Raw genomic sequence first — 13,611 nt, forward strand, 5'->3', positions numbered from 1 at the left:
GACTTAAACTTTAGGGAGAGTCAACATTGCCCCGTGTGAAGCCTCTATTCTATACTCTAGGTACCATTTTTGCAAAGTATACAGCTATTATGAAAAATTATGTCAGATTCTAATCCTGAAGAAGCAGCTGCCACATGTCTTTTGTATTCATATATACATCACTTATATGATGAATATATAAGGAATATGAGTAAATATAGAAGAAAAATGAGGATCTCTATTCATATACAATGGTATATAGTAGCTACTAAGGCATTCTAATAGAGGTTTTGTATCTCATATCAGTGTGTGTGGATATATATATATATATATATATATATATATATATATATATATATATATATATATATGTATATGTAGACATGTATATGTGGACATGAAGCCCTGCCCAGGATGCACAAACCACCAATGGTAAAAAAACATTTTTCACTGGACCAAGCACTAAAAATCTATAATAAAGTAAGTTATGAAAACTTCAGAATTTAGGCTTTACAGCTGTGTAGAGAAGTCCTCATAGAGAAAAGGGGGTGACAGTATTACTTTAACCCCCTCCCGTCAGTAACAGGTATATATATATATATATATATATATATATATATATATATATATAATATAATATAAAATAATGTTCCTACTGCTAAAACCGCCGTGCAGTAGGAATGTATATATACGTTCCTGCACTGACGGGGCTTTCTGATGTGTGCGGGACCGCTGCAGTGAGAGCGGCCCAGCACACATCAGTGTGTCCGGGGCTGGAGGTAATAAAAGGCAGCTGCGATCCTGCAGCTGTGTCTCATTAACCCTTTAAATGACGCGATCTATAGCAATCACGGCGTTTAAGGTACTCAGTGACAGAACAAACATTTGTCACTGAGTGATCGAGACCCCCGCAGCCATGCTGCGGAGGCCCAATCACTTGTGCTGACAGGCAGAGGTAAGTAACTTACCTCCGTCCTGTTGGATCGGCGATCCATGTATAGAATCTGCTCTCAGGCAGGCTCTATACATAGATCGCCGATAACACTAATCTATGCTATGCTATAATATATCACAGAGGTAATATTAGAGGCTGAAAAGACCCCACAGGACTAGTACAATCCTTATTAAGACTATGGTCTGAGTCTCATGGGCAGATCCTTACCACCAGGGGTAGTAATGATCTGCCCATGAGACTCAGACCATACTCTTAAATAAGGATTGTACTAGTCCTGTGGGGTCTTTCCAGCCTCTAATATTACCTCATTTCAGCTTCTGTAGTCATCCGGTTGCATACTTGTGTAGCCTACTATGAGGGACCACCTTACCAGGCTGTCAATGGTCCTCTTCCTCTTCACCAAGCTGCTTACAGAAGATGTATAAGGGGGTAGGACCTCCCTTTCTTTCCCACTGACAAATAACAGACAAGCTTTTTTTTATTTTGTTAAAGACACATGGTTTTATTGTAGTAGTGTCTAATAGGGACACTACTAATAAAATCTTACTGATTGGGCAGACGGTCAGTCTGGGCTTGTATAGCATTCTTTGAACTGCAGTATCTTCTTCTGAGCTACGAAAAACTATATTATATTCTTTTACAATTCTGTTCCCTTGCTCTAGACTGGTTTCAGAAGCTTGTAAAAGGGAACCTGCCACTCTTAGCATGAAATCATAGGCGCTTGACGAGTTGTCAAAGGAGGAAATTAGTTGTTTTGGAAAGGGCAGTTATAATTTAAATCTCTTAATATTATTAGAAAGAAGTACGCTCTGTAACCTCAGCCAGGATTTGTGGTATTTTAAACTGGAATGAAATAAATTAATTCTTAAGATAACACACACAATTTTTTTGAGAGAACACATAAAAAATAGGCAGAATATGTTAATCCCAGCCATATTCTACTCTCCCAAAAGTTTATGAACAGGGTTTTCCTTTCCTTTTCACCCTGCCCTTCTCAATAAATCAATCCCTGGCTATATTCAGGAAACAATATTTGTTCTGTTGTTCCTACACCTCTTCATGTTGGAGGACAATTATATGTAGACTTTGGCCGGTCACCTTACTTCATGCAATCATTTTCAATACACTGTATACATACACTTACAGTATATACAGTATATTTTTACTTTTAAATACTACCGAGGGACTTAATAAAACCAGTGTCTTATATGTTAGTCTTAATCCACTGTCAGCGCATGATGACGTACATATATTCGGATGCACCTGAGGATGCCTATGCACTTTTACTGAAATCTACATCCGCTGAAAGCTACTGTAAATTTCAGTTACACTTTACTGTCCCCACTGCCCTACCACCTGGTGAGACAAAAATTTTCAACCATTTACCAGGTCTGAGCCTGCAATAATAAATTCTTCGAAATGTGTTCGGATGTAGTTGAAAGGAGTCTGTCAAAAAGATTCATACCATCCAAACCATGGTCAGCATTCAACAGTGACAGTCTTCCTTGCTACAAGCAGCTATGTAAAACACTGAGCTATAAACAGCTAGACGAGTCATAGGGATGTCTCATCGGCCTTTTTAATATAGGATGAAACCTATCAATTAATTTGAGCCAATCTGGCAGAATCTTCATATCTAGAATTAACATTAGTGCACTTTGCTCATTTCTAAATCATGTTGCGATTTCATGCTGCCTTTGGTTCAGCATAAATGTTATGGTACACTCCGTTTATGTCATCCCTAGGGTTACATGAACAGTGTTGCTCATAATGCAAAAAAATCCTATACCATGTCTTACATACTTATGAACTTGGTCCTAGTAACGGTCTGGATGCCGATCCGGTCATGGAAAAATCAATGATTTTCCTCTTCACGCTCATTAAGCAAATGAGCGCAGGCAACTCCATACTCCACTTTTCTCCTCTCCTTCAGCTTGATTGCTGTTCTTCATCCAAATATTGAGCTGGATCCGGCACCAGTGCATGCGTGGTTCATTGTTTCTCTAAAGCTTCTGTGTGTACCATGCATGCACAGGAGAAGACCAGAGCTGAAGGAGTGGACAGAACCTGAAAAATGTCAATCAAGATCCTGGAGGCTTGGATGGGGCAGCATCACTGCGGGGACTTCATAAATGCAGCGGAATCATCTCCAATTCTCTGTGGACTTTGCACTCACCTCTGCTCATTTGAATATTGAGTGGTAAAAGAAGAATCAATGATTTCTACACCACCAGACTGGCAGTGAGAACATCACAGGGACCAAGATGGTAAGTATGAAAAGCTTTATTACAGGTTATTGGCCTTTTTCCCCTGGTCCCCACTCTGTTTGAAGTTCGCCAGTGACAATTGGGATGATCCATTGGAGGCATGGGGAGAGGGTCATGTGGTCAGATGAGACCAAAATAGAACTTTTTGGTATCAATTCCACTCGCCATGTTTGGAGAAAGAAGAATAAGAACAATCGCAAGAACATCATCTCAATCGTGAAGCATCAAGGGGTGGAAATCTCATACCAAAGAGGACAGGATGACTGCACCGTATTGAAGAAGGATGGATGGGGCCTCCCAAGAATTTTAACCAGCAACCCTCAGTAAGAACATAAGAAGATCAGTCCTGGCTGTCCCTTCCAGCATAACAATGACCAGAAACACACACCCATTGCAACCAGGTGGCTCCATAAGAAGCATTTCAAGGTTCTGGAGTGGCCTAGCCAGTATCCAGTCCTAAACCCAATAGATAATCTTTGACGGAGCTGAAACTCAATGTTGCCCAATGACAGCCCCGAAACCTGAAAGATCTGTATGGAGGAGTAGGACAAAATCCCTGCTGCAGTGTGTGCAAACTTGAAGAACCTAGGAATTGTCTGACCTCCTGTAATTACAAACAAAGGTTTCTCTACCAAATATTCAGTTCTGTTTCTAAGTTCTGTTATTGTATCCAACACTTATTTCATGCAGTACTGTATGTGTTCATCTGTATGCTATGATCAAAAGATTCCTATGGCCTAAACGCATGAATGTTCTGTATCTTGTGTTACATAATAGATTTTAAGAAAACCTGAAAGCTGAGCTTTCTCATTGTTTCTTGCGTATGGCCTACTTCATCTCTTGACCCCTAAATGGCTCTACTTTTTCCCTCCCTATGAACATTATTTACAGAACATCTTGTCATCTGAGTCATAGTTTGCTGTAGATTTATTTATTTTTTGGTGGTGGAGGGGGGGGGGGGGGTTGTTAGAAAGCACTTTGCAATTTTAAAGTAATTATGTCACCTATGATGAACAGTGGTTCCTATGTTATCTACATAGGTGTTACATTTCATTGTACAGTATGTGTGATGAAAATTAGGTGAATGCTGAAAAGTGATATCCTGTTATTATGCCTAGCGGCCAGCATTCAGTATCATTTTAAAACACAGAAAATAAGGAAAAAAAATCACATTCTTAAAGGCATTCTTAATAGTTAATACCAAGTAGGCCATTATCTGGATACCGTCTTATTTCCTTTAAATGGTAAAATTGATTGAAGTAAGTGGTTATGTTGGTTATAGTTTTGGTTAATTGGGTATATTGGACCTATTAAACCTTAGAAAAACTACGTTTGTATTTGGAAATTGTTACTTCTTGTTTAATGGGCTATGCATTTTTAGGCTTTTATCTCTTTTTCATATTGTACTGTAAATACAGAAGACATGGTAGGTGCTTTATTATTTTGGCACAGAGATGACATTTAAAAATAGATGCCTCAGGTCATGTTTATTTTCACTGTCAGTTTCTGTTGCCAACAAGTGGCGGGAGTAAGAACAAGTCTCATTTATTGTTATTTATAAAAATTTCTTACAAGCTCTTTGGAGTCCTCCCACATGTTGGAGGGCTGTAACTCTCTGTAAGTACCAAGAATTGGGGAGCCTAGAGCCCTCTTCCCAGTGGAGGGAATATCGCAATAACATGTTCCTTAAAGTGGCACTGTCATTACAAAAAACTTTTTACATACAAGAGAGACATGTCAAACGTTTTATTCAGTCAGGGTCAGTTGCCCGCTCTTTGTCAGTAAAACAGATGTGCCTGATAGACTTTCATTATCAGGCTTTGTTATCATGTGACACATAGCTGAGCGTGGACTGTGATCTGTGCAGACTTCTCCTGGCTCATTCTCAGACTTCTTTAAGTTGTTTCTGTGTCTCTTATTTACTGTTAAGACAGCACATGCATGGCTAACTCTTTGCAGGATACAGGGGATCTTGTACCCCCTGTTGCTAGAAGCATTAACGACCTTGTTGATAACCCTCCCACATTACTGATATGTATTCAGTTTGCCATAAACGCCTTTAGTGGATATATTCCTTTATCCTACAAATCTTAAAAAAGAAAAAAGTCCCAAAAGGCTATTAACGTGTGTTTTAAACTACATTGCAGTCCCTAAAATAAACCAATTTGATCTATGTTACCTACTTTGTGTTCTGCTTAGCAAAACTGCTGATTTGTGTCATGTTTCCAATGTCTAGAACCCATCAACTATAATATGTTTACTACTTTTCAAGACTACCTTTATTAACAGATAATAACAACTTCTCAATTAAACAAAAATTCTGTAGTCTTGTCTACTCTTTCTCTATCTGCCTCTGGCTTTTTCCAGACACTCCACTTTCTCTTAGACTTCTCTGGGCGGCATGTAAACTGATCCCTCAGTGATCTAATCTCCTTTTCTTTAGACAGAGTTAAAGAGAATCCGTCAGGTCCCTACCAGGTACAGAGCAGCAGGTAAAGGAATATATGTGTGGCACTTATGTGTGGCCGATAACGGACGCTACGAACGATATTCGTCCCGTGGAATAGAGCGCAACGATCAGCCGACATCGTTCATGTCGGCTGATCGTTGCAGTTGCCTGTTTTTCAACATGTTGAAAAACAAGCGACTGATATAGCAGCGATCTGCTGCCGTCGCTCCGTTGAATAGGACCGTCGGCAGCAGATGCTGCTATATCCTATGGGCTGCCCGGACGATCAGCGATCCCCCGGGCAGCCCCCCCAGCAGCTCCCCGCCGCCCCTCCCGCACTCACCCGCTCGCTGACGCCACGTTGAATAGCGGCGGCAGCGAGCGGGGAACGAGGAGCAAACGAGCGCTAATAGCGCTCGTTTGCTCCTACAAACGACTCGTGGAATAGGGGCATCAAGCTTCCAAGGAAATTACTTCAGGCAGATAGCTGTGGCACTTCAAGGAAAAAGGCATCAGCAAAGACGAAGGCATAATTAGTTTTATCTCCCTATCACCTATCTCAAAGATTCATTTTAAGCTACATTTCAGAGTGAATGATGAGTTTAGAAGAGGTGCAGGAAGGAAAGATGAGGAGACTTTTCTCTGACATGATATATTACAAAGGCTCTTTATATGTGCTTGTTCTATTAGAATATTCATTAGATCTCACCCCAGTGCTTGATTCACAACTTGTACTAATCACTACTGCTCTATAATACCCTTCATGCTGCTGCTGCTTTTTAGGAAGCACATAGGGCAGCAGAATGCCTCTTCTGTGTGTGCACTTGGAGGCATCATAGAGGTTACATTGCACCCAATAGCTTGGGGACAACTGAAAATTAGGAGAAACATACACAAATAACAGCTTATCCTGAATTTTGGGTTTACACATGTTATCTTTATCTTACATTAAATTAAGGCCCTATTACACAGAATGATTATCATTTAAAAATTCACTAAAACAATCGAAATGAACGATTATCTGTCCGTGTAATAACACCTAACAATAAAACAACAAATGAAAAATCGTTTATTTTGGTCTTTCAACATGTTGAAGAATTATCGTTGGTAGTTCGCCGATCGTCCGCATATTTATTCGTGTAATAAGTCTTTCGCCGATAAAACATATTGTATGGGCTGTCCTGAGGAACGATTAGCGACCATAAAACAACATAAAAAAACAATAGTTCGAAACAGTAATCAGTGAATGTAATAACCTCAATCATTCGCTAAAAAATCGCTAGTTATTGCTAGCGAACGATCGTTATAGCAAATCTTTGAACAATTATCGTTACGTGTAATACGGCCTTTAGTTTGAATATTTAAAAGATTTAAATGTGACAGATTAGCAAACACAGATGAAACAGGGAGAGGGGCACATTTTATATATTCTATAATGGTGAACAAAAAAGGTCATTCAAAGCATTCTTATATTGCTGCACTACCATACAGGCACTGATTTTTCCCTAACAAACATGTTAATGAAATTTGCATATGCTTAAGTAGGTTGAGAATACAAATGAGGATCTAACGGTAGGAAGAGTGACTGAGCATGCATGTCAACCAGCTTTCACCTTAGTAAGTGGACGTGCACATTAATGTAAATTATAAACACCAGATCATGCCATACTACTATGTAAGTAAATTTAATGACTCTTAAGTTCATCATTTTAATGCAAATTAATGACAACCCCAAACTGAAAAGTGTAGGTTCAACTAGGGGGCTGTTCACAATGTGTTGTATGTGATGTATGTTTTTAGTATATGGCAGGAAAGCTCCTGGTGTACACACTAAACTTGTCCATAGGGTTAAATACTCTGACAGAGGTTAAAACTTTGTCCTTCTGGCCTCCATATGGCTGGCATACTGTATATCAGTAAATCACCAGCCAAATGTGATGAAAAAGTATAGTAGTCCTCTGTCACCTGCATCCATTATCCGAATCCCGCCAGGAAAGATTAAATTCCCTCTATTTGTAGAAAAAAGTATACCATCCGAAACAGGCACAGTCATCTTTTTTCTTAAAAAAAACCTGTCAGGTCCTCTTTAAGTGTTAATTGATGATATTGGAGTAGAATTGATGTGATGTGGAGTAGAATTTCATTTTTCAGTTTGTTTCACTTTCATTGAATTACCTAGAAGAGCTTTAAAAAAGTATGTTTTACACATGTCATAGAGACACGTGTGACCAGGACGAGCACATAATGTAAGTCTATAGGGCTGTCCAAGTCATTCGGACACAGCGGGGAGAGGAACTCACTGCAGCACAGACATTTACCAGCTCTCTCATCGGTCATGGTGTTAACACTTAGACCTGGACCGATCAAAACGTTTTACTTGTCTCTGTGACTTGAGGAAAACTTTCCCTATCATACAGTATACACTGTATGTAGTAAACCTCTTAAGAATATAACTTTTTTTGTATTGTTTAGCCATCAGACTGTAGCTGTTCAAAATATTATGTTTGTGTTCTTTCAACAGGCAAAGTTAATAGAATTCGCCCCTCTTAGAGCAACTGATGTAAAACTTCCAAAAGGAGCCGTTTTTGTGATTGCCAATAGTTGTGTTGAAATGAACAAGGCTGCAACAGCTCATTTCAACATAAGAGTTGTGGAGTGTCGTCTTGCCACCAAGGTATAGTATCCACACATTGCTAGAATTTCTGAAACCTTGAGTCATAATTAACCCAGTGGTTACAAAGCCATTAGATGTTATAAAAGCTCCTATTTAAATAACTAAGAGCTGTAAAGGATGACGTGCAGACTAAATGTGATATTCCAGTGCAGTGAATTACTTCACCACTCTATTACTCAATCACAAACCTCTTTCTACAGTGTGAGTTTTGCATGTGCAAAAAACTGGAGAGGAAAATTCCTCTTTTAAAACCAAAATAAGTTTGCTAGCATTTGAAAATTTTAGACCTTTTGAAAATGATGTAATGTATTTAGAATTAAAGATTAGCAGTGAAATCACTGTATGTTTTAGCATTGGCTGTTTTTAGGAATTCTGCTCTTTATAAAGTCTTAAAGCCAATGTTCTGTTAACTTGTCTTTTGCCAGCTGTCACAGTAGTCCCTAACCTATGCTTCTCCGAATGGAGCAAAACTACAATTACCAGCATGCTTGAGTTGAGTTGAGCTGGCTGAGGCTGTCAATACCTGCTAGGTGTTGTAGTTTAAGCCTAAGGGTATGTTCTTACTGAGTAAATTAGGCAGAATCCCGCCTGTCTCAGTTTGCCATAGCATCTCTATGGGAGAGCGTGCGCTCCTCCGCTGTCACTTCTCTAAGAGGAGAGCGGGAGCAGCGGAGGAGCATGCACTCTCCCATAGACGGGCTAAGGCACACTGAGACAGGCGGGATTCCGCGGCAGAACGTTCCTCCTAATTTACTCAGAGTGAACTTACCCTAAGGGTAGCATAAACTAGTGACAGAGAAGCTGAACAGAATGATGTATCACTTAAATTGTTCTGTGTAGCGAGATCGCTGCAGCCTGTCATTAACGGTGAGGGCCTGGCTGCTAACTGCAGCCGGCCCCCACCTACTATGAAGCGCGCTCCATTTTGGAGCGCTCTTAATAGCTCCTTAGAGACCCAGGACGTACAGTTACATCCAGGGTCCTCTGGTGACAGACATGCATGACGTAACTGTATGTCCAGGGTCGTCTAAGGGTTAAGTCATTATTCGTTGGTAAAAAAAAACCAAAAAAACTTAAAATGTACAAATATATATCTATTGACTTGCAGCACTAAGGGGCGACACAGCCGCCTCTGCTGCCACCAATGTGTCAGGAACTACAAGACTATCTTAGCCCTGCAGTTCCTGATCCCCTGCTCTGCTCAATCACTCCTAACCAGTGCTATGCAGAGCAGAGTCCCGTTCCCCCGCGTACTGTATATTCTAATATAAAGTACCAGCGAGAGGAAGCTGGCCGACACAATCACTGCCAGGCAGCCTCTACAGAGGGAGCGGTGATTGCTGTCATCACTTGCCCTACTTCTAGCCTTTAGTACATAAAAATATACAGTACACTGGAAGCAATGGGACCCTGCTCAGAGCAGATAATTGGGAACTGTAGGGCTTAGACAGCCCTGTACTTCCTGACACAATTGCTGGTGGCAGCAGAGGGGGACGTGTGGCCCTTACTGCCGCCAGTCAATAGCAGTCTATATTTACATTAAAAACTAACATATATAATGCAGAGTAATATAACTTTCTTAAAACAATGTATTAAACATAAATTTTTAGCCTCTGGGGTACCCCTTCTGATATGCCACAGAGACATAATGTAAGCCTACAAGGCTGTCTTGCTCACATAGACAGAGAGCGGGAAGAGAAACAGGTAGCATTGCACATCTCTCCATACACGTTCTCTCTGTGACATGTCAAAAGTGTTTTTTCTTTGTGACAGATATGCTTTAAGTTTGTCTCAAAGTCAGTAACAAATTACAATTGCATCCTCAGCTGCCCCTCACAGACTGGCGTACCTGCCTTAGTTTGAGAAGGGTTGTTTTATAGGATAGCTACAGAAGGTATTTCTTTTAGTTAGATGCCACAGCATAGAATATTAATAAATACTTCCTTATCACTCCATAGGAGTGCCCAAGAGTATATTTTTCTTTTTCTTTTAGAATTTCTTAGGTCACTTTGTTCTCTGTACTGTTTTGCACTCAGTAAATACAATTTGTATTGTTTAAAAGAGGTTTGCTGTTTTTATGGGGACAGGAAACCAAAATGTATGCAGCATACACATACCCTGTGCAGCGTTTCCAAGAAATGTCCCAAGCAGGTAATTTGGCAGTGTAAACATATTACACTATATATTTGAGGATAATTGAAGGTAAATGATGTCTTTCAGATATTTAGTCATGTTGTAAATGTATAATATTTATCTATGGGTTGAGAGAGAGATTTACGTAGTGTTGGAGCTTTTACTTATTTGTATCTTTTTCTGCCTAAGAAGAAACACATTGCTTGTTTTCATGGAGTAGTATCTAATCATTTATTCTACAGTGCATACACAGATCCCTTTAGTTACCCCTATTCTTCATCGAGAACATCATCATTTGTTTGCAGTTCATTACCAGAATATACTCTTTTGTGTATACGGATTATTTACTATATTGTGATTTTAATGTTACATAGTTACGTAGTTACATAGTTAATACGGTTGAAAAAAGACACATGTCCATCAAGTTCAACCAAGGAGGGGATGGATACAGGGACGGGGGAGGGATGATAGGTTCTATACATATGCATCTATATTATTTTGCTCTAAGAACTTGTCTAGCCCCGTTTTGAAGCCCTCTACTGTTGTTGCTGTGACCAGATCCTGTGGTAGACTGTTCCACAGATTCACAGTTCTCATGGTAAAGAAGGCTTGTCGCCTCCAGAGATTGAACCTTTTTTTCTCCAGGCGGAGGCAGTGCCCCCTTGTCCTTTGAGGGGGTTTTACCTGGAACATCTTTTCCCCATATTTCTTGTAGGGGCCGTTTATATATTTAAATAAATTACTCATATCTCCCCTTAAACGTCTCTTCTCCAGACTAAACAAATGTAATTCTTTTAATCTTTCCTCATAACTAAGATGCTCCATTCCCCTTATTAGTTTAGTTGCCCGTCTTTGTACCCTCTCCAGCTCTAGAATGAAGGAATTTCGAATACTTACCTACCGGGAAATTCCTGTTCCTGGCGTCCGTAGGCAGCACACAATGGGTTAAGTCTAGGTTCCCTAGAACAAGGCAGAAGAGACATGCAAAGCAGTAACCAATAAGAATTGGTCACTACCCATATAAGGCAGGAAGGACCACCCACAGTCAGAGTTCGTATGCAGCAAAACAATTTAATAGGGAGGGTGCGTTGTGCTGCCTACGGACGCCAGGAACAGGAATTTCCCGGTAGGTAAGTATTCGAAATTCCTTCATTCCTGGGTCCTTCGGCAGCACACAATGGGACTACGTAGCAGTGAAATTAAAGGGGGGGGTACAAATCCAATACTTATACTTCTAGCACCTTCCTGCCCAAGGCTGCTTCGCCTGTGACATCTAGTCTGTAGTGTGATGTAAATGAAGAGGTGCTTGACCACGTCGCTGCTCTACATATCTCTTGTAGTGGTACATTCACAAACTCCGCCCATGACGAGGACATTGCCCTGGTTGAGTGGGCTCTAATTCCTACTGGTGCCTGCAGATTTTGTAGAGAGTAGGATAGCGTAATGGCATTACGGATCCAGCTAGAGATGATTCTCTTGGAGGCTTTAAAGCCCTTCATCTTCCCCTCATATAGAACAAATAAGTTCTCTGCGAGTCTGAATGAATTTACTCTTCTTAGGTATTCCAAGACTGCTCTCCTGACATCCAGAGGGTTGCCTGAGTCATCTGATGCTGGAAGGCTCGGAAGCACAATTTCTTGATTCAGCGCTGATTGTGAAGCGACTTTCGGGAGAAAACCTGGCATGGTGCGCAAGAACAAAGCGTCCCCCAAATCTCTCAGATATGGTTCCCGGCAGGAGAGGGCCTGTATTTCGCTGACCCTACGGGCCGACGCCATGGCCACCAGAAATGCTGTTTTCCAGGACAAGTAATGTAGTTCTGTTGAATCTAATGGTTCAAATGGAGCCCCCTTGAAGGCTTCCAACACTATATGCAGATCCCATGATGGAGCGGGGGATGTTATCGGTGGTTTCAAGTTCCTTGCACCCTTGAGAAATCTTGTAATCAGGGGGTCCCCCGAGTATTTCCCTGCCATGAAGGAATTGATTGCCGCGAATTGTACGCGAATCGTACTTAACTTGAGACCTTGGTTCAATCCTTTTTGAAGGAAGTTCAGAACACTTGCGACTGAATGGTCTGAGGAGAAGGCTTGGAATGTTTTCCAGACTCCCGCATATTTGAGTCTAGTGCTCTTTCTTCTAGCGTTGACTATAGTATTCAGGACATCTTCTGATAGATTCTCTGTATTAATGCCGCTTAGTTCATCCGCCAGGCCGTTAATTTCAGACGTTCTAGATCTGGGTGTAGGAACCCCTTCTGGGAGAGCAGATCCCGAACCATTGGAAGCCTCCATATTCTTCCTTTTGCAAGCGTGTTTGCTAGGGAGAACCATGTTCTGCGCGGCCAGTAGGGAAGAATCAGAATGCATTTGGATCGTTCTGTTTTCACTTTCGAGAGGACTCTCGGGATCAGGGCTAGAGGAGGAAAGGCATAGACAAAATTTCCCTCCCAAGGAGTCGCTAGACCGTCCAGGAATGTCGGATGGTGAGCTGGATCTCTCGAACAGAATCTGGGGAGTTTCGCGTTTTCCCGAGACGCAAAGGCGTCTAGGTTTGGGACTCCGAATCTCCGAGTCACTTGATGAAATATCGTCGGCGAGAGGGACCATGCTGAGAATATCCGCTGATTGATTCGATGTCCCTTTGATATGGACCGCTGATATTTGTGCCACATTCTTCTCTGCCCAGCGAAAAATCGCTTGGCTTTCTTCCAGGAGGGACTGGCATCTGGTGCCCCCCTGCTTGTTCAGGTAAAAAACCGCAGAGAGGTTGTCTGATTGCACTAGAATGTTCTGATTCTTCAGCTGGTACTGAAAATGAAAAAGGGCCAATTTTATTGCCCTGAGCTCCCTTCTGTTTGAGGACATCGCTTTTTCTCTGGTCGACCATTCTCTCTGTATCCAAGAGTTCTGGATGTGTGCTCCCCATCCAAACTGTGAGGCATCTGTTGTTAATATTATCTTTGCCTGAGGTATGAGCGACATCCCCCGGGAGACATGTTGAGGCTTCAGCCACCAGCGCAGGTCCAACCGGGTTGATCCTGAGATTGTCATTAACCTCTGTATAGTCCGATGATCCCTGTCCCAGGCTGTCAATATGTCCTTTTGTAGTTGACGAATGTGGGCTCGAGCCCATGGGACCGCATCTATGGTCG

General features: G+C 41.3%; 1 protein-coding gene across 3 annotated transcripts in view; it reads left to right on the plus strand.

The window, feature by feature from the left end:
* The window catches only part of GALK2 (galactokinase 2), a 172,797-nt gene that overhangs the window by 114,641 nt on the left and 44,545 nt on the right, over positions 1 to 13,611 (plus strand). For all 3 annotated transcript variants that reach the window (XM_069983250.1, XM_069983259.1, XM_069983267.1), the window contains one exon: positions 8,172 to 8,324. In XM_069983250.1, coding sequence (XP_069839351.1) covers positions 8,172 to 8,324 — 153 coding nt within the window. The remainder of the gene's footprint in view (positions 1 to 8,171; positions 8,325 to 13,611) is intronic.

Source organism: Dendropsophus ebraccatus, chromosome 1, assembly GCF_027789765.1.
Source record: "Dendropsophus ebraccatus isolate aDenEbr1 chromosome 1, aDenEbr1.pat, whole genome shotgun sequence".
Classification (NCBI taxonomy): domain Eukaryota; kingdom Metazoa; phylum Chordata; class Amphibia; order Anura; family Hylidae; genus Dendropsophus; species Dendropsophus ebraccatus.